Source organism: Gallinula chloropus, assembly GCF_964237585.1.
Source record: "Gallinula chloropus genome assembly, chromosome: 8".
Classification (NCBI taxonomy): Eukaryota; Metazoa; Chordata; class Aves; order Gruiformes; family Rallidae; genus Gallinula; species Gallinula chloropus.
In genome coordinates, this window is record NC_140093.1 from 2828487 (window position 1) to 2850745 (window position 22259).

General features: G+C 42.9%; 1 protein-coding gene across 1 annotated transcript in view; it reads left to right on the forward strand.

Annotated features, from left to right (window-relative positions):
• The window catches only part of ARHGEF4 (Rho guanine nucleotide exchange factor 4), a gene marked incomplete at both ends in the record, with an annotated part of 96905 nt that overhangs the window by 41662 nt on the left and 32984 nt on the right, over positions 1-22259 (forward strand). Inside the window, one exon of the mRNA XM_084267444.1 lies at positions 12552-12691. Coding sequence (XP_084123570.1) covers positions 12552-12691 — 140 coding nt within the window. The remainder of the gene's footprint in view (positions 1-12551; positions 12692-22259) is intronic.

Here is a 22259-nt window from a genome sequence, read left to right on the forward strand (position 1 = left end):
TGGAGTGAATGTTAGGGAGAGCCACTTCAGACATGCCATGGTGTGCATGGCAGTATGGCATGTAGTGTGTGCCTTGCCCTGCTGGTTTCTCCCTCCTCTTGGTCTCTCCAGGTCACTCTCTGCACACTTCATACTTATCAAATAAAATAAATGTCTTTGGTGCTGAGAGTACTGGTCACTGTCAAAGCAAAGATAGATGGCTTTCCAGTCTGGATGGGCATCATCTGGGAATTTGGTTTAGAGGTATTTTGTTGAGGGTTTTTTCATACTGAAGGAAGAAATTTATATCTTTTGACAGTAGTCTCCTAGGGGACTCCTTTTATTGATACTTCAGTGGTATCCTTTGATCTAATAATCCTGCATTGCATAGTCTGTCACTCAGAAATGATGAAGTTGGGCTTCTGGTGCAGGGGAATACCACCAAAGGTGAAAATAAAAATAATCATTTAAATCTACAAGACACAGACAACAGCTATGCCTTATGTAAAAGGAAGATGCTGCTGCATGGAACCATTCAAGATGAACAGAGGAATAAGCCAGCAGCTTGGTTTAATAGAAATATAATCTAAACTGACAGATTTTGGTTTTACCCTTCATGCAGGCTATGTCATCAGCCAACTTCAAGTACATGGATACTTATAAGTAGCCTTTGCATTCCTTTTTTCTTTTTATTTTTTTTTTTAACATACCCCAACCACATCCTGCTCTGTAGCAGTTTTCTCTTTGGGGAAAATAATCTGTTTGTAAACCTGGGTGTTGTTTTTGTTTTTCCTTGCAACTTTATTTGAAAATGGAATAAAGCTACTAAGACTACTCATCAATAGGATTTGAGCCTTGAGAATTTTGGTTGCTTTGTTCAAAAGATCAAATTTTGATATGTGAGACTAAAACTCATAGGCAAAAATTTGGCTGCAAAGATAGAGAATTCACCTTGGCTAAATTGGCAGGGAAAGGAGAAACTGGACACTCAGATTGATCATCCTACATAAACATGCATCAGGTATAAAGTCTTTGGAAAATAAAGTGAATTTAAATTTAAACTTTTAAATTGGCAAGTTTTAATGGAAGAATTCCTTCACCATTTGCTTTAGATTGGAAGAACGGTGGTATTTAGACACTGAAGGCCCAAATCATTGTGTAACTGGTAAACCACATTACATCCTTCAGTGTGTTTGAGGATAAAGGAAATTTTATACGTTGAGCACTGTTGGAAGCTAGACATGGGGCTTGGATTTGTTGTTTTTATTCCCAGCCCGTCTGTTGGATAGACTGAAGCTGCAGAGATGTTTGGAAAACTGGAACATGCTTCTGTAATTGTAAGCCTGGAGTCTGGAGCAGGGAGTGGATCAAGTTATTTGGGGTTTTTGAGAAGCTTTGGAAAAGCTGAGGGTTGGGAAATAGTAAATGTACAATTTCTTTTCAGAAACAAAGCATTTTCCTGTGGCATATGGGATCTAAATAAAAATGAATTCGTAAATGGAAACAATAAGAGCGGCACTGTGGAATTAGATGGTTTAAATTTTGGCTGATCACCGAAAGGGGCCACATCTGCCTTTAAGTGAAAAGATTATTTGGGGGTTTTTATAAGTTCAAAGGATTGATAAAGAGTTGCAGGTTTGTTGACCAATGCTGTGCACTAGAACTTGTAAGAGTCTCTGGAAGGCACAGTCCTTGTTCTAGCTGGTTTTGATTTTGCAAATTCCACTGCTAGTGTCAGATCTGCAAAGATTGTTTTGGCTCCTTCAGCTGTGTTTCTACAGCAGAGAGAGTGGTGAGGTGCTGGAACAGGCTGCCCAGAGAGGGGGTGGATGCCCCATCCCTGGGGGTGTTCAAGGCCCCATTGGATGGGGCCCTGGGCAACCTTGTGTAGCTCCAGGCCTGGAGGTTGGTGTCCCTGCCTGTGGCAGGGGGTTGCAACTTTATGATCCTTGGGGTCCCTTCCAACCCAGACCAGTCTATGATTCTGTGATACATGTCTTAGGTCGAGCTGCATTTGTACACTATGTGTGCTGGTCAAAAGGAGGGTAGACTCACTTTAGGTAATGCGACTTCTGGAAAGGCTTCATCTTCTCTTACCCCATTAGCGACCCTGTTTGGTTTGGTCACTGCTAATCAGCGCTGCTCTTTATTAGTCAGTATTGAGATCACATTGCTGTCTGTTTTAATACATTGCTGCCATTTCATTTTGCCATCTCCAGCTGGGGACGGGTTCAACTTTCAGTCAGTCTCTAAAGCTTCCAAAATATTCTGTGTTGCATCCGATGGCCTGTAAGCAGTAATGTGTCGTTTGAATTCATGGTTCAAAATGCACACTTAGCGTCTCAGGCTCCTGGTCTGCTGAAATGCTGATCTTACCAATTCTGCTATTCTTATTTCCTTGTAAACATTCTAAGTAAGGAATTTAACTGTTAAAGGCACCCTGACCAGTATGACCTTGCCAGAATGCTATCTCCTTTTAAAGGGATGATTAATAGTGGCTTTGAATTGAATGTTTGATGAATTCCAAGAGGAATAGTGTTTTTCTTGGAAGAGTTTTTTTTCTGTAAGGTGAGATTGCATCTGATGCGTTCAGCTACAGTTCAGACCTGGAGCTGAATGTTGTGAAAACACTCTGAAATGAAGTACCTCCTCACACCAGTTTCCAGGGAAACTTAAATTATTGAATGCAAAGTTTCTTTTTACATTTTTTCCCCCTATGATATTTGAAAGTGTATTGGGGTTCATCAATCAACGGGCTCAGTATTTTGAGCTTAATTCTTTAAATTTTATCTGCAGTAATATGTCACATCTGTACCTCCAGATTCCCAGGGAGCAAATGCTTTGCAGTAGACAGCCCTGTTCCCACTACAGTATGAACAGTGCGCAGTGTATAAGGCTCAAGGCCTGTCCTTGAGTTCTTAAATATATTTCCTAAGAATATTGCTGCCTGTATAAGGTTTGAAGTTATTTCACTTTCATATCAATCACTGGCAGGGAATTCTGGAAGCCTTGGGGAGGCGAGGTGATGAGGGCTGACTGGTGTGGAGACTACTGGTGGAACTGGTGTGAAGCACACTCCAGCCATGCAGTGAGGACATCACCCCATTCAGGTCATCTCTGTGTTCCAACCTTTTTCCAGTAGTTTGTAGAGCTGGTCTTCAACACAGGTGATGCAGCTGTACTGGATGTTAAAACAGTCAGTCCTGACCTCTGGCAGTGAAGTTCATCCTCACAGAGCTGTACATAGGCAACCTCAGAGTGAGTGTGAAATTTCCACCTTGTCTCTGCCCATGAGGTCCCTCCAAACTGGTGTGGCACCCTTCTATTCTGCACCCATCCTCCAGTGGAGATGCTCTTGTGCCTTTGTCTACTCAGAATATGAAGACTGGATTACACTTGGCCATGTCATCTCTGCTGTAACTTGCTCAGAGCTGATCCCACAGATCTGCTCAGAGTAACACCAGAGAACAACCCTGACTAACTCAGAGCCTGACCTTGCCTCCTGTGTGTCGTGTCATGTGACTCAAACGTGTGTGCCGCACGGAGCCCGGACCCTCAGCGATGTGGCAGTTGTAGTTAAATATTATTAATCCTTGATTTCCTGTTTTCCCTCCAGAAATATTTGGTAGTTTGATGTCAGGGATTTTCTTAGAACTCAGATTAAAATATAGAGACAGAGGGATTTCCTAAAGGCAAAGCAGTTTTACCAGTATGTTTAATGAAAATACTATACCCCAGCATGAAATCAACAGACCTGTTGAGTGTTACATGAAGTCTGGTCATTCAAACTAATGTCAACAAAACAATCTTGCTGCCCCTTGAGACTTCTATTTGATAATGCACAAGAGCAATTGACAGTCTTCTCATGGCATTCATTTTTAATTACTTCTGTGGTACAAGGTCATAGATATAAGCCACTTGTCAGCCTGGATAGCTTCACAAAGATAAAGATGAGATTTATGGCATTATGCAGAATTCTGGGAAAAAACAAAGGTCACATTTTTTAAATGCAGTGTTCGGAGTCAGCCTCTTAAACCCATCTTCAGACACTTCCATAAACAGCCTGCTTTTCAGAAGAGCCAAGCAGTGGCTTGTAGTGCTGACTCTGCGGGAAACAGCGTGTGCCCATGTTACTTGTCCTGTCAGCCAGCTGGCTCTGGGCTTGCCCACCCGCCTCGGTCCAGGTTCTGGGCTTGAACAGCTGTGTCTTAACTGAAGGGCTGCACTCCCAAAGGTTTTAAATTCTTCTCAAGACAACTCTTCCTTCTTTATTGTTCAAGTTATAGTGCAGATAACTCCATTTGGGTTTTTTAGGGCTTTTTTAATCCAGTGCCAGGTTTGACTGGCATGAAAATAACATCATGAAATTGATGTTTCCATGCAAAGTTGGAATGATGGGGTGCAGTGTTTTAAAGACTTATGTGATATGATTTTTTTTTTTACTTCCTAGTGGCAATTCTTTGTAACAATAACTTCAGCCTTTCTTTACAGTGTGGCCTTTTCCAGGCCAGTAGTTAAAGCTTAACATATAGTGGAATTTTCTTGTTCTAAGCCTGTGATTTAAGATTGAAGCTAACTGTATGCTTCATGGCAACAGAAGCTTTAGCAAAGACTTCACTTCTGAGTTCTTGGTCTTGTGAGGTGTACAGGGATAGAAAGACATAATAAAAGCACCTTTGAAGATATAAATCAACCAGAATTTCCTACAGCATGTTTACATTCTTTCCTTTGTTTAATAAAGTAACAGGTACAAGAAAGGAGGCACTATGAAAGCTTGGGTTTCTGACACTCTTCTGTGAGTGTTCTTAGTAAGTTGTTTTAGAGGTGAAGCAAACGTCACAGCTAAATCAATATAATTAAAACAGACAAGAGCAGCATGAGATTTGGGAGGTAACAGCACTTGCAGTAAGAAAACTCCAATTAGGTCCCAGGAAAGTAGCTGCAGAGGGAATTCCTGAGGGAATACAGGAACACGTTTTCTATTCAAGGTCTTCATTTGAGGACTGGTGATGACTGGAAGCATTGGTTTTGTCCAAATTGTTCGGGGCCTTTTTTGTTTGCTTTGTGGAGGAGGGAAAAAAGGTTAAAACACAGTTTGTTTGGGCATGAAGCAGGGCTTTGGCTCAGATAACTCAGATGGAATAAGGGCAAAGCAGTGAGCCTTGGTAGCAGTACGTAGTGTGGCTTCTCTGTTTGCATGTTCCTGCAGGCAAGTGTCACAGGCAAGCAAAGGGCAAGAGAAGCCCCAGTGTGGCTGTTCGGAGCGACGGCACATGTAGAGGGTTGAGATCAGGCAGGGCAGTCGGGGGGGGGGGGGGGGGGGGAGGGAATCGTTCCAAAGAATGGTGGGGCTTTTTTTTATGGCCAGCTTGCTGATCTTCCAACTTGTGGGATGTGCCTATAAGGTTTTGAAAAGCTGGAGCAGATGCTTTTCTCAAAATAAATGTTAAAAAAATGCCTGAAATCCTACTGACAAAACCCTTTCAAATTCACGTTTTTCAGGCTTGTCAGCTGCACTAACACCCTTTGATGTTGCTTGTACCTCCTATGTTTGCTGAAGTAGGTGTTGTCAGCTGTAAATAACTATTGTTCTGATTTCCTGTCTCATTTGCTTCAATTTCCTCAGTTGTTGTTGCACTTTTGGGTAAGAATGGGTGGACGTGGAGACATGGACGTAGTATTTTCATTTTTGCAGGTGAGCTGAAAGCTTATCCAAGGTTGTTGTTGATCTGAATTGATTCTGATTGTGCTCTACTAGACAGTGTCAGATACACAGTCTCCCAGCCAGCAGCCTGTCAGTATTTTGGGAGGCAATTGTCTGATGAAGGGGCAGCATTGTTGTTGTTGTTTTCCACTTCAAGGGAGGGAAGCTTGGTCTGGGTTTGACTTTTACTTCAAGGCATAGCAGGCACAGGGCTAAGAAGCAGAGTTAAATGGACAGGTAGAAATTCAGCATGAGTTTGGAATGTCAGTGTTTGTTACCTGTTAGAAACAAGAAACAGAACTGTTTTAGTCTTCCACAGAGGAAACTTTCAAAAAATTATGATGGATTACTTCATCATCACCTCCCACACACACACCTTAAATAGCAGCTTCACCAATTAATAAAACTTGTTGTTGGGGAGCAGTAAATGACATGCCTGATATTCCAACCAGGACATCCTACCAAGGATATGGTAAAGAACATGCCTCCAGACTTGAAGGGATTTGTCTGCTGGTTTTGATTGCTGCCATTTGATTGAATGTTTAGATTGTGGTACAGCTTAAAGGACTGAACTCAAATTGGCCCCATCATGTTCAACATCGTTCAGACATAAAGTAAATAGCATTTCCAAAGACATCCATCTGAAGAACGAGAGCAAACAGGTCGGTATGGATGAGTAATCAGACCTGAGCAAATAAACAACAAGTACGTTAAGCAGGAGGACATGGCTGCTTTTTTCCAAGTCGGCAGCTGTGACGGGAACGTGGCTGGAGAATTAATACTTTGTAGTACAGGAGAGGGGCTTTTTAACAAAGGATCAGAGTTTTGATCAAGAAACTGCATTTATGTGGCTTCCTATCTGCTTTTTCCATTGTTTCCACTCTCCTTCAAATCTAGTTAAACTGCTCCCCCTTTTTTCTCTCACTCCTAACATCCCTCAGCAAGCAAGGAAGGGGCTGGGGGCAGCTTTCTGCCGCATGTCTGCCAAGGTAAAGCGGACCAAGCTGCAAGTGCATAGCAAGTGGTAACGTGGGAGTCGGAGCTGCAGAGCCATTCATAATCCGCATCTCTCTTCCCCATAATTATCTCTGCTACCCGAGAGAGCTGAAAACTCCCTTAAGCCTCCCTGCAAGTCATTTAGATTCTAATTAGGATTTAAAAACTCTTGAAACCTGAGTGGGTGGCTCAGTGCATTATTGCTGATGAATGTTACCCTGGGTGATGCACCCAGCAGACCCACAGAGGCCCTGTGCACAGCCTTCCATTGAAGCGCTGTGTCCTTTTTGTTTTTGAGCATGGATTTGCTCTTTGCCTCAGCTAATTAGGAATTTGTTTCATTCACAACAGCAGTTCCATTTGTGGCATTATACCAAAATGTTAATGTTGTTATGTTGAATCTTTTCCCTTCTTAGTGTTTCTTTAAAATGGAGGCGATGAAGCTTGCTTTCTCCACTTAAATATTTTCAGCCTCTCCTCCCCATACTTCGTTCTTTTTCCCCTCAGATGTTCACTGAACACAGTTTCATTACCTGCTTGGAAATGCCATCGTGAGAACTGTAGCCCTCTAAGGCTTGTCTGTGCAGGCCCATGTCCTTAGTTGTTTGGATTTTTTTCCCCTTCATGAAGCTCATACTAACTGGTCATTGTTCCCTTGTTGCCAATTCCCCTCCAGACTTCCCTCTTCCTGTTAAACTGGCCCACAACCATAAGCAGAATGATGTGAAAGGGTCCATCAACACAGCAAAGAGCTGGAGAATTGCACTGCTGGGGCAGAAGTGGGATGACATCACTCTGATGGATTTTACTGTGGCGGCTGCATAGGGACCTCTGTATATCAAGCAGCTGATAAATGAAGCACATAATACACAACAGGGCCGATGGAAGCTGCAGTACTGCTGTGGCATCTCTTCCTATGTGAGATGAGGGTTTAGCAGCTCAGAGTGGGTGAAGGGGAGGGTGGAAGGGCTCTTTTCACCTGGGCTTGGTTTCCCGGGGCAGCCTGGGTTTGGTTTCCCGGGCCCACGCAGCCCTTTCACTTGTTTATCATCCTAAATGTCTTGGACTACTCCCTTCACCAGCTACAGTGCACTTTGTGTGAGCACTGTGCACAACCACAGCAGCCTCTGCTCAGTGAGGCAGAGGGAATGATGTTGTTAGCTCTGAATTAATTCACTCTGTGAGTGTAAATCAGTCTCCTACTGTTATTTTGGTGAATTATTTTAAATGTAAATGCTACAGAGACAAATTAAACGTGTGAATGTGGTACTGAAAAAACACACTTGAAAGAGATACTTCAAATAAACAGAAGTTGTTCCCTTTGTCATTAATGTGCTTTTAATAAACTGTGGGTGCTCTTGGACTTCAAAGCTGTCTGTAATCATCACACATTCCTGTCCCAGCCTTAAGCCTAGAAAGTGTAGACTGTAAGTCAAGCGAAAATAGATAACCCAACTTTGGGGAAATTGCCTCTAGCCCGTTTTTCATCAGTCCTGGGTCATTGTTCAGGCTTTTGACCCAGGGACGTGGCTGGAGCTTCTCACTAAGGGAGAGCTACTGAAATTTACTGCAGTGAGACACAATCCTATGTGACTTTGAGAGATCTCTGCTAAGAGACTCAGCTAGATTTGGGGCTGTAGTGCCCAGCTGCTCTGAAGAAACCGTTCTAGAAATTTATTCTGTGTTTCTCCAGTAAGCAGGCAGATTATTTCTTGTATTTATTTATTTTGGTGGAAGTAAATTTTTTTTTTGGCCAACAGCAACTTGTGTTCACTAATTCTTGGCTCTTAACATGCATAAAGCAGGTCCATCTTTTGAGAGAGGAGAGGAGCTCAGACATGGTGAGCACTGTCACCTGTACGAAGTGACGTTAGTCTTAACTGAACTCTGGACTACAGTTAATACTCATTTTTTAGTCAGTGACTTACAGTAGATCATCTAATCCCAGCCTCTTTTGGTTCCCTTCCAGGTAGATGAACAGCACAAGGTTTCTCTCATTTTTTTTAATCCCTGTCATCCTCTGGCTGTGACTTATCAAGGCCATCCCAGGGTAGCCCTACTGTTTTGTTCTCTAGTGTCAGACAGGCTTGATCACAGTCTGCCTTACAGGTGGCTGCCTGTCCACACTTCCCTGTAACCAGGAGGCATCCGGCCGCCACTGCCCAGGGTGGCTCCGAGTTGTACGGCTGTGGTTTGTACTGCGACCGTTGTGTGGCTTGTCTCTCGCTGCAGGCATGGATGCTCTTCTGTGTGAAACCACAGAGCTGGTAACAGCTCCAATGGTTTGACTTTTTAACAGAATTCTTCTCCTTTTTTGTGACTGCCCTTGGATCTAGCCTGTCTCAGCACTGTCTGCTCACACACCTGAGCACAGATTGACTTTTCAGTGCCATTCTTTGTACGGCTTTTGCTGCTCCATATCCTCAAGATATTTCTTTGCAGAGTCAGGCTCTTGACACTTTATTCTCTGTTCAAATGCATAGAAAAGGGTTTGTGCAGCATTCTTTCATGAGCTACTAATTGCTAGAATTATCCATCTGCTTTTGTAGTTTAATGACATAAATCCCAGGCTTGGGTTTGGACTAACAACGGTACAAAGCAGAGTTTTAATACTTGCACAGACGGTTGTAGTACTAAATGTTGGTGACAGCCCCTCCCTGTGTTCCTGTGTATGGGATTTGTTGCCATATTTATCAGGGCAGCCGTATAAAATATGGAGAAATCTGCTTGAGCTAATTGGATGCTTGGCGTTATTTTTTGACAGAATGTTGTTTTTTGGTGTTGCCTGATTGCCAGGGACAGGTCAGGTCAGTGGTTTCAGAGAGACATGGGGAAGCCAGATGTAGATTTCACTGTGAAATGGAGATGAGCATTTGGGGGGGTGGACATGAGGCATTCGAGTCAACTACTGTGTGGCTTAATAGCCGCCTGTCCAACTAGTACTGTGCTGTTGAAGCTGATAGACTATTTCAGCAATCTCTGCTATCTTGTCTTTAAAGATTTTTGTGTAGTGCTTGCTTCTTTTCTACTTGACCTAGTTTATGCAGCGCATGTTGACTCACTACCTACATTAAAAGCCTTCATTTTCCTGCTTCCTTGATGGATTTCTAGTGCATTGGGTCACCATTCCAGTCTACTGTTTCATTTATTTATTTGTAATCATGTCTCTCCTGTAAGCTGCTTCAGAGCAAATCCTTATTTTTCATTAGTTTTATTTTCCCTGGTACATTAGTTACTTTGGGGAAAGTGTGTAACAGCTATCATGGGCCATTCTTCCTCAAGGATTGAGAACTTTCATGTGACTGAACTGTGGGGTTTGGTAAAATACATCCATGAGGACTTTTATGCCTGGAAAACTAGTCCAAAATGCAGTAGCAGGTTTTGAAACTGAAGACAATTGATGAGCTTGGTAAGTTCAGAGAAGAAAAACAGACCTCTAGTAAAAGCAAACACAGCTTTCAAGGCACTTAGCAGAGGTATAGAGCATTTTAAGTAATACAGATAAATATCTCCCTGGAGCTTTTGCTTTTTCATCTTAGCACCAATCACAGAACAAATAGGAAAACGTGGGGAGGAAAAACCAAAAGCTTTAAAGATGTCAATGAATATTTTTAAGCTGCAAATTACTTTTAGTGGTGAAAACAGTGATGCATAAGGCAAAAGCGATGGAGCTGTGCATAAAATAGAGGAAAAGAATGAGATCAGAAGGATGCAAAGAAAATTTTGAATTGGCTGCTAACTCCCTTCTTACAAATGATTTATTTTTATTTGTTCTTGAAAAACATTTGTAATTTGTTTTTGTTGCTGTACTAATATACTGAAATGGTATTCAGACAGTGTGTGAGCAAACAGCAGTATTGTAATGTTCTTTAAAAAAACTAAGGGCAAACCATAGGCAATCTGCATAAAATGATACTATCAGTGGCATTCCAGCTGGTTTTGAGTTTTATATTAATGGGTTAGCCCTTAGCCCCAGAACTGCTTCATATGTTATCTACACACTGGTAGGTATTCGGTAGAGAACTTCTGTGTAATGACCTAATGTGTCAGAGCAAAGCCATGAGAACGCTTGAAGTTTTATATTTCTTTTTGGTGAAGTGTCACTTAGAGTTGAATGGCTGGGTAGGTACACAGCTCCCCAGAAAACTCTGCTTTAATCAGAAGCTCACATGCACCTCCGTGTCTCGAACTGCCATCGATATTGAGTGGCATTCCAGGTTTAGACAATGAACACATCTTTGCTATGTCTTGCATATTTATCAAGTTCAAAGCACAAACAATTGGTATTTAGTTCAAAAATAGCTCGTACTCAAATCATTTCGCTGTCAAGTTACTGCAACGAACCAATAGCTGCTGCTGTGCTGAATTTACACCTCCCTGTTATTAGAAATAATCAAGTGATGCAGCCTTAACAGAACATCACATGTAATGAAAGCATTGATGAGGAGGATCTTTGCAGGTCGTGCTGTAATGTGTGACAGCACTGTGCTGTCAGCACTGCATTGCTGGGAAGCTTTGCTTTCAGGTACTGATAAGCTAATGAACCCTTAAGCACTTTTTCTTGGTCCCTTGACACAATGAGGTTCCTAAGATGTGCTTGCATTATGGAGTGAAAGGAGGGCTTCAGACCAGGAGGATGTGTCCCCAGACTCTGTTTTTCCTATCTAAGATGTACAAGATCAAGTTCAAAGTTTTTATTGTTTGGGGGATTTTTCCCCCCACCTGTTCTGCAGAGATTTTGGATATGACATCATGTGGAAAGTGGACTGCCAATACTGTCAGCAGGAGTGCTGATAGCAATACCTGTGTTTTCTTGGCTACTACTGTAGCCACATCAAGTCTGTTAAAGTAAAATTGGCTGTTGTTCTCAGCCCCGTATTTGTGTTAGCTGCTTGCTTCATAGAAATCTTGGTGAAGCCCACCTCTTTGTCATGGAAACTGTTGTCCTAGCAGTTGCTAATCTGCATGAATATGTCAGCAACTGTTTTCTTTAATCATTGACATTTTCACAGATTCTGAGAACAGAAAGTTTATGCTCAGTAGCCTGTATGTGTATGGGGTGAATGAGTGATTGGTCAACATGCCACTGAAGGGTATTTGCTTAATACCTTGAGGAGACCTTGGGAAAAGGTTCTTGCCTGTGAAACAAGTGAAATGCTATTTTCTTCTGTGCAAGGAGCATAAACATGATATTTTTATTTCTCTCAGGCTTATGCTTTTATCTTGAGATTTGAATGCTTTTTCTAACTACAGATTGGTAACCCTTTGTTACCTGCAGCTTGTTTGGGGCTGTGCTGAGCAGAAAGGTCTTCCTGTGCTAATAACGGATACTTCTGTAGCAAACACCCTCATAGGCAAAAAACCCAAACCAAACCAAAAAAGTTTTCAAATTAAATAAATGTGTGGACAAAGAGGAAGGTGAATTCTTGTCAAAAAAGACTGAGTTTCCTTTGTCTGTTATTCTTGTTAAATGATAATCATCAAGGTGTGAACTAGCAGACACGAGCTTGTTACCTAGTCAAGTTTTCTGTCAGCACAGCAAACACAGAACGAAGTGTTTGTGTCATATCTGCCCTGTACCTTTTTTCTTACTCTTACTTGCTCTTTTCTTTGCTACATGTTGATTTTTTTCAAAATCATACTTTCCAGTCTAGAAAAAGGCCAAATCATTTATGGTAACAAAACCTGAATGGAGAAAAAAGGCCATGGGATAGGCTGGAATTGTGTCCTGAAATTGCCTTTGTACTTTCCTTGTCTTTTCTTCCTTTAGGCTGTGTTACGCTGTCCCTCACTCCAGCCAAGCTCATATAATTGACACAGGGCTGCTAAGGATCTTGTGGTCTATACCAATTTGTTCTTCTTATTGTTGCAGTGATCACTGATGGGGCACTGGATAAGACAGCTCTAACAGATGATGTGGGAAGCGAGGAGGACCTGTATGAAGACTTCCGGAGCTCCAACCATCGCTATGGCCACCCTGGGGGAGGCGGAGAGCAGCTTGCCATCAATGAGGTATTGTGCTGTTTGGTTTCTGACAGGTGGGATAAGGGAGGATGCTAGATCTTGTGGTGAGCTGTAAGAGAGAACAACAACCAAACTGATAATGACAAAGTGGATGAGGCTTCAAATGTCATTTACTGTGGGTACCACTTAAAACTGGGTATCCTGGTTGGGGTGGTTAACTCTGGCCTGGCCAGAACCAGGACACTGGGTAATGACAGAACAACGATGCAGGGTAATGCAGAGCCACAGGTCCTGAGCAGGTAATTCGTAGGTTTTTTGGACAGGAAGTTTAAAACTATTAATGAGCAGCCTGGTCAGGCCAAAAGAAATGCTGAACAAACCTGGTCTGCATACTGTTTTCTCGGTAGATGAGAAGGGTGCAAAGTTTAATGTAGGCTTGGTCTTCACTGCTTTTCCCTGCTCCCCAGTGAATTAGCTCTAAGGCTGTGAAAGCTATGCCTTTTTTCCTCAGTGCTTTTAGCTGTTTTCTTTTATAGTGCTGATGCTGATTAGCTTAGATCAGCAATTTAAAAATGTGCTACTTAATTTAGCTGATGTGATGAGCAACATATTAACAGGATTTAAGATGGTTTTTCTTCCAAAGTACAATGACTTTGTCTAATGCATTAGAACTGGCATCCTGTTAGAATGATTTTTCAGTGGAGTAAACTAATAAGCTTTTTCATTGGAAGAGTGGTGCATGTTCACCATATGAGTGATCTCTTGCATTCTTACATCTTCTTTCTCCTTCCCCCTATACTCTGTTAACATTATATGACCTTCACAAGATGCAAGGCAAAAAGATGGAAGGATAAAAGATGTATTGTATTTTCTTGTGACTAAGCTATAACTGAAGCTGTGTTGAGTGAAGCTCTGTGCCTGTATGGTTGGTATGTACTTCTAGGGTCTGCAAAAGCCCCAGAGAGCTGCGCAGTGTGGAGAACAGCTTTTTTTCCAAAATAGCAGAAGCAAATGCTCTTCTAGCTGTTTTCCTGCTCCTGCTGCTCAGAATCCCTGACTACTGCCCTAAGTCAAGGAAGAGACTTGCTATATTTCCTTTCCTTCTTGTTTACATCCTTGGGCTATCAAGCCATGATTAGAGCTTTTTGACATAACCTCAGCTGTTTTGGGATGTGGTCACTGGTAAGCAAACATTAATAAAAGGCCAGAAAAATCTAGAGTTGCATTCTCCTGCCTTTACCTGGCATGTTTGTGGGAGTCCTAGTCAAGACAGGCGTCAGTCCCACAGTGTGCATTGAGGGTGCGGGAGGAAGAATCTGCTTCCCTCCCATTCAGGTGGCTGCCTTGGTAAGGCATCTTAGTGCGTCTCATCAAATAGAACATCTTTGGGATTTTTGCTTCCTTTTTAAAGGAAAAAGCACATTATTTTACTTTTTAAAAGAAAATATTTCCAACTCTTTAGATTCAGAAAAGAAAAATAATTCGGCAGTGGGTCTGTATGTCCATCATGCATGTTGTGGTTTTCTCTTTCATTATTAGTTATTACTGAAAGCAATTACTTTTTCTTTCTTTCCCTAAAAGTTTGTTTTCTTAGAGTAAAATTCCGTCATTTAACTTGTAATCAAGAAAGGACATGGACGTATCCAAAGCAGGTGTAACCTGTATAGTCTTTGAAGTGTAGAGGGGGTTTTGTTTGCCACTTGACTGAAAGAAAAGAGATTATTTTTGGCTTGTTCTCTGGAAACTTGCCTGTTTAGGGGTCAGCAAAACTGCAAGAACAGGCAGTACATTATTTACTTTCTCAACTGGTTCCTATGGGTAATTAATCCATCACTTAGCTTCAGTGAGCCTTGACAAAGTGCTTTCCTACACAACCACTTCCTGAAGTACAGCAAAATACAGAGTCTGAGATGAAATACTAAATCTGTGAGGTAGGGATTTTCCATGAACAGACTTCTTAAGTGTTGGAATGGAAATATCTCCAATAGCTGGCAATCAGACAGGCTTATCGTCCTCTTCCCTGCTGGACCAAAAGCTGGGTATTGATTAATCTTGAGTATTTTCCATAGTAGTGCTAGTAGTGATGTAGGGCAATGGTATCAACATCCAAACATTTAGTCACATTTTGTGAGTAGCCTTGTCTTTGTTTTATTGTATTCCAAATTGCATTTTATTTGGGGATAAGGAAACTATGGTAACTGCATTATTCTTAGCCTTCTTGGAAGAAGCAACTTTCAAATAAACAGAGGTTGAAATACATTTTAAAGGCATTTGGCAGACCAAGTGTCACATTAAAAACCAAAACACCCAACCACTGAGTTTCAGCTCATTTTGGATTGAGAGGAAATGGTTGTGAAATAAAAAAGAAACTTTTCATAAAACTAGAATAATCTATTGGCAGGAAGTCTAGAGGGATAAAATAAAGCTGGGAAGGTTATATAGAACCCACTTCAGATCAGCGTGAGAGTGTGAAAGAGCCAAGGAAGATCAATCAAAAAGTAATAATAAGGGTTTGGGATGAGAAGAGAGGCAGGTGAAGTCCTTTTCCTGGGGCATCTGTTTGACATTTTTTCAAATGCATTCTTGCTGCTTTTGAAATGGGAATTTTGTGTTTAGATTGCACTTGGTGGAGTTTTCTTTATCTGGAAAAAACACAAAGTACATATCCTTGTTTCTTTTTGCTTCCACAGTATGATTAGGTAAAATGTGGTAAGAGAAAAATCTCTACTGGAAATGCATTGTGGTTCTGTCCTGCCAGTGCAGAAATACTACATACAGGACAAGCCTCATGAAATGAGTTATATGTACACTGAAGTCAAGAACATGAGGGATTAGGCATATGAAACGCCTGCCTGCCCAGCCCTCAAGTGCTCATGGTGATAATGAGGAAAACTATAGTGCTTATCAAGTAATTGGCCTGGGCAGGTAGGCTTAGGCCTGTTTGCTTGGAGATATCTGATGTGTACAGAGGGGGGTTGCTGTCCCACAGCGCAAAGGGCCCACATGTTGTTCTGCTTTGGAAGAAATGCTATTGCAGTTCAACATGGGGAGTGTTTGGCTCCTCACAGCCCTGGATGCACAGTTCTAGCCACACCTTGTGCAAGCAGAGCACTAAACATTTGGGAAGTATCAGCAAGACTCCCTGTTTGGTGGTTGGGAGTTTTTTTCCCTTATCTCTTACGGCTCTGTGTTTGATAAGTTTGGAATCTGGTATGTGAAGACTTGTTCCCGAGGAAATGCCCGGCTCTGGTTTCAGTGGGACGGGATTTTTTACTCAGACATGTGACACCATCGCCTTGTGTTTCACAGTGACAATACTGTAGTATGTTCAGAAGTTTGTGCCAGCCAGTGCTTGTTGACGGGATGCAATTGAACTAATTAGTTCCAACACACATGCTTTGGATTTAAGAGTAATTTATATAGAAAAATGTTCAGGGAGTGGCATAAACAATATGTGCCACATACCAAAGGGAGCAGATACAGTAGCAGTCCTCTCTGTCTTACTGAGCAGTTCAACTGGGGCATTATTCTTGTTCTAAACTCTTTGATTACTCATGGGGAAGCTGCTCTAGGCTCACCCAGTGCTCCTCCAAGCACGGCCAATTTTAACCAGGACGGGCATGTAAACTGGTTTGTTTGGTGTGAGGTTTCTGGTTTTTTTTTTAAAAAAAAAAAAACAACCACTATAAAACTCATAAAATGTTAATGCAGATGAAATTAGAGCAACATATTTTAATTTTGTTAAACATGAGTAATAACCTTGATGGCATTTTTCACATTATCTCTCTACACTCCAGTTAATAGAAATCTCATGTGTACTGAGGACAAATTTCAAAAGACAGGAAAAAATGCTGGGAAATGTTGTCATCCTCCTTTTTAAGAGTACAGAAGAGGTTGAATAAGCTGTGGTCACAACAGACTTCCAAACTGAAAACAGAATTAGAATTATTGATCATATGGAAGCAATAAATAACATTCCTATGTAATCTGGGAGTGGAGATTTATTACTGCTTTTATATCTTAATGTGGGTATACTGATCCTAAAGCAAATAGAAACCAGTTAACAGATATTACCCCCCTTTCATTTGCCCGATGGGCTCAATTCCTGCTTTTGTGTTTTACATATTTTTGCAACCAAGGTTGACAACTCTGGTCCAGAAGCAGCAACCGTGATTGATTTGCAGTGTACTGTGTGAAGCTTGGTGCTGTCAAGGACAAGAAATAATGTTCCCTGATGGACATAAATCTTTACTGGATCCCAAGTGCTTGCGTAACTTTGTACAGGGCTCAGATACAAATGTTCAGAGCATGGAGTCAGAACTGTAACTTCCTTTACTGCCTCATGGATTTTTAGTTTTTACAGTTCTCAGGTCTACAAACTTCTAAGGTCATTTCGGAAGGCTTTTTGCAATGAGTTAAGAGCAAAACAATGTATTCAAATACTCTATAGCAATTATGCCTCATCAAACATCAGGATCAGGAGCTAAGTGGTCCCAGGGGCCACCAGAGCCATATTTTTTTCTTTCTACCATGGCAGTTTTGGCTGCTCTGAGCCACTTTCTCATGCCCTTGTCAGCGTTAGGACTTGGTCATCCCCTGCACAAGGGATCCTCCCTCAGCAGGCTGAAGATGAAGAGAGGGTGGGTGATGGAAGCCAGTGTAACTCTCAGCATTGTAGGTCATCGGCATCAGACTACCTTGCAAGTGGATATTGGGGATTTTTGGAAAGGGGTGAGAAATGAGATAAGCTTTCGTGCTTGTGGTCATGCAGCGAGCCCTTAGCAATCCAAATGCTTGTTCCTACACCTATGTGTAAGGTAGCTTCTGTACCATCTAGGATACAGTCTGCAGCATACACACAGATCACCAGCAGGCATTCAACCCCCACAGAAGCATTTCTATAAAACATATAACCTTTTTTACTAGACCCATGGTTTCCCTAAACAGCTCTGATACTCATTAGGAACAAACAAAAACCCCTCAGGCTTAGCTTAGTTCTTGGGGCAAGAATACTATATGTCAAGAATGGTGTCTGTCATAGTTTTAATTCCTAAAAAAAAGAACTGAGGTGTCACAGTAGAAGAGCCCCTGCAGACATGTAAGGGCGTGACTGGGTTATGGGGCCAGTCTTTGAATGGACATAACCTCTTGGAGGAGCTAAACTGAAGAAGCAGAGCAGGGGAGGTAGTCTCTGAGTTTCACCTCTTTGTGGACACAGGTGTATACCCACACACACCCTGACGTGTTTAAAGGAGGAAGGTACTGCCCAAACTTTCATTTGTGGTTGCAAAACATCTAAATACATCACTCAAAGGAAATAACAGGAGACAGGGTGACAGCATTGGAGTCCTTATATCAGCCCTGCTAGCTGTTAAATTGTAAAGACTAACAGCTGGTAACGCTTGCTAATGGTAGCCTGTGAGCATTAGGGGACTCTGAATAATGCCTGTGTTTGCTGGAGTTATATATATTCCCAGATACTGGGGTGTAGAGGGAGGCTTGGCTCCACCAACAGTTTTCCCCTTGGAGAAAAAATGTTCCAACAATGTTTTAGCTCCTGAAGTTACTTGTGCTGAATCATGTCAAAGTCTGCCTGTCTTCTATCCAGTGTATCCTGGAACTCTGTCTGATGCTCTCCACTGCTTAAAGAAAACATGGCATGTCTAGAGGTGGTAGTCTTTTTATGGTAAAGGCTGCAACCAACTTCCAATACTTCGGCATCTCAGGAAGAGAGCTCTTTTAATCCATACCAGTGGCATTGCATCCTGTAGGGTTAAGGGTTACATTTGGAGATGGTCTTGGCTTCCTGCCTGCCACTTCTAGCACACAAGGGCCCCCTACCATGGCGCCACTGAGATCTTCAAGTCCTTGTTCTGATGCACTTGAGTTAGGGTGGCAGGCAGGCACTAAACCTCTGAAGTTCTGCTTGTCCCTACCTGCACCTCACATGCACCTATCACAGGCTTTCTAATCTGCCACTTTCAACCAGTGTTGCCTGCAGGACCTGACTGTGGAGCTCCCTGATCAGACCCTGTGCAATGCCAGCCAGGGACAACCTGTGCGGATGAGCAGTTTCACCATTCACATGTGAAGTGGGAGCCTTGCTTTCAACTCCCCACCGCTGTTCTGTGGTAATAAGAGCATGAGAAGCACTGCAGTATTTGCACCCATGCCAAGATCTGACTTGCCACAAGATGCTACAAGAAGTGTAGCATAAATTAAACTGTGATTGATTACTCCTGCTTGAAATGGTAGCCTGATGGTGTGCAAAACCAAGTCTGCTCTGCAGAATCTTGCTGTTACAATTCACTCTGCCAATGTCTTTATTTTAAAAATAGTCTTTGGGATGTCCGTGCCCCACTTTGCTAGTTCAATAAACACCTCTGATGGATAACAGCACAGTAACAAAGTGGATGTTGGAGTACGAAGATTTGCTGAGAGAAGGGGATAAAGAAGGAATGTGACAAAGTAGGAATGCTGGGTAAAGGTTAGTGTAGAGGTTATTCCAGGTTTAAGTGTTTGTATAGAGACAGAGGAGTGAATATATCTGGTTTTATACTTTACTTGTGCCTCAGGTTCCTCTCAGCATGGTTTTGATAACAGAACATTTCTTGGATTCATTTTCTTCTCTCCAAACCCTGATTTAAGCTAGCTCCTCTCTGCAAAGTTGTTTTTTTTCCCCCTAATCCCCAGAAGACATTTGAACCCTGTGGCGGAAAAATAAAATCCATCCTGACTTTTCTGGCCCTTCAGAGAGCACTGTTAATCCCTAAAAAGATCTTCTCAGTTAGCTTCAGCCCTGTCAAGTGCCCAAGGTCCCTTGTCCTACACTCAGAAAACTGGGAGCTGAGTTAGCAGCAAATTGAGCCACACTTCAATGCAGTGAAGGCATTGGCATATTCCTTGAGGTTTTATATTACCATTCTGATAAAAGCAGCAAAACTGTGGGACATGTAGAGGGAAGAAAGATCAGCGAGAATAAACAAGCTGCTCAAGTGCCAAGCCCACTTTTCCTGAGGCTCATGGAAAGATTCCCCCATCCCTCTGGGGCTCCCGGGGCCAGCCCTCGCTCCGTGCCCTCAGCATGCCTGGGGAGAGCCACTGCTCCGGCGCAGGGCAGCCCTACGCCCACCCCCTGCAGCAAAAGGAGGAAATGTTACTTGCATTAACCCCGGTCCTCCCACCCCCGGCACACGCAGGCAGGCGGACAGAGCAGCCTTTGTCCCTGGCAGCAGGGCCTGGCTGGCACACCTCCGGGAGCCACGTACTTGTCAGGCAGATTTGCATGGGGTCGTGTCGAGGGCTGTGATGAGCGCCGGGGAGGACAGGAGTAGAGCTGTGCTGCTTTCCCACAGCCGAACATCAAGTGCAGTTTCTTCCTTGAAGCTGTGGGCTGAGGGGCACGTGCAGTTGTAGAGAGCAGTGACCTAGAAAGATGCCGATGGGGTTATTTTATTTTTTTCCAATCTCACTTCCAGCCAGTTTTATCTGTAATCTTCAGAGAGGAGCCTTCTTCTGGCTGACTGGCACTGGCAAAAGCAGGCAGGCTTCTCGAGCAGCCCGGTGCAGACTGACTGTTCTGTTTTGCACATTCCTCTGTCCCTAACGGAGGCCTCGCTAGTAAAGCAGAACGGCGCCTCGTTCGTTTACTGTCAGGGCTGTAAAGTTCCCATCCTGGCCTTGCTGGTCATCTTGGAAGCCTCCTACCAAGTCTGCTTATGAGCTGTATCTTAATTGTTACTAATTTCTTGGTTTATGGGACAGGCTTTTGGGCAACAGCCCATCAAGACTCATTTTTCAGAGCGTGCTTTTTTTCTGGCCTGCTGGCTGAACTAGGGGCTCTACAGAACATGCCAGCCAGCCCCAAACCACATGGCTTTCTTGAAAACTCTGTAGTTGGAAGGAAAGGAGTCTTATGGTCTAGAAACTACTGAAAAATAAAGGTTTCTCCTGTTCCTCCCCCCTCCAGCCACCTCTCTTAAAAACTCTGACAGGGATTATCTTTCAGGGTTTTTTCACCTCTGTGCATTATGCATCTTCCTCTAGCCCGTGTTAGTCACCACATTCCTGTTGTCACTCACCTTGCCCTGTTACTCATCCCCTTCCTCTCACCTGCTTTATCTATTTTCACTGGCTTCACTGCAGCTTCCTCCGAGCTTGGCTGCTTCAGCTCCCACAGCTCTACACGTTCCTGTTCCCTCTCTCCTTTCCCTGACTTCTCCCCAGAGTATTTCCCTGCCTCTGTTTCTCCCTTCTTTCTCTCTTCCAGCCCACATAGTGCCCAAATGAAGCCCATTCCTTGTCTTTCTGTGTTATCCCAACCCACCCTGGAAATGTGTCATCATCTGCGTGTGATGCTGGAAGCTCCCTTGCCTCAGCTCAGAGGCGCGTGGGATGTGTTGTGTCGGTACGTGGCTCGCAGCAGCAACACCGTTCTGCTGACACCCAGAGCTCTAGGCCATGACAGTAATTCCCAGATGCTTCGAATGTGTTAATACTTATTGTTGCTGTTCTTGAAAATAAAACTTGCTTTAGGAGAATTTTGGGAGATTTTTTAGCGTTAGTAGAGTCTGGAAGCAAAAGCCTGGTTGCTAAGAAGAGTCTGTCCCTTCTTTTTCTTCTGGTTGTCAGGGTGGCCCGTTTAAACGGCTGCTTTTCTTGCAGCACACAATGCGGCCACATCTTAATCTGTGCATTGCACAAAGAAACTGTCAGGCTGAATTTCTTTCCATTGATAATTATCTCTTGAATCTCAGTGCTCAAGCAAGAGAACAACTTGTAACATTTTGGCAGTATTGCACAAGTAAACTATCCAGGGAAGCACTGGCTGTGAAAGCTGTGTGGGCTTGAACCATGCAGTACTAGCTAGAGAAACAGGCAGTGGGAGTAACTGTGCTCTAGTAACACAGCGTTACACACTGTAACATTCAGAGCAAACTGGGGCCCTCTGACAGACAGCTTTCCATTTTAGAAATACATGGCCACACACAGTGTAGGAAGCTGTGCTTGTTCTGATGCTTGCTGGCTGTGGCTGGGTAGTGAATTCCATCCTTGTGGGAGGTGTTAGCTGTGGCTGCTGCCGAGGGTCAGGTCAAAGCATGGCAGGGCTGGTAGTTGCTTAGTTTGGATGCAGGGGAAAGTGCACTGGTGGGATATTTGGGAGTTAAGGAAAGTTGGTTTTTTGTGGATTGATTTCCAATGCTTGCCCCTCACCATTTCATTCTCAGTCCTTGTTTTCAGCTGCTGAACTGAAAACTGAATACAAAATTTGTCCATTGAACGTCCACTCAGAGCCTGGGTTTGAAAGATGCATTTGAAATCAGTCAGTTGCCCCGGTGTTATTTGGGGTTATTCTATTAAAGAATAAACTTGTAATAGTAGCTTTTCAACAGCTCTGTGTTATGAAAGGGCAGTAACAATTCGGTGATTTTTCTGTCAAAGAAAGGTTAAAGGGTGGGGGGGAAGCAGTCATATAGATCAAAGTAAAAGTCATTCCTGCAGCTGTTGAACTCTTGAAGGTTTCTGTGTGCGCTGAATATGTTCTCTTCCTCTGTAGCTCTGTATATATAGCATCTGAACAGCCAGTGATGCCAACTGGTGTAAAAAGAGTAACACC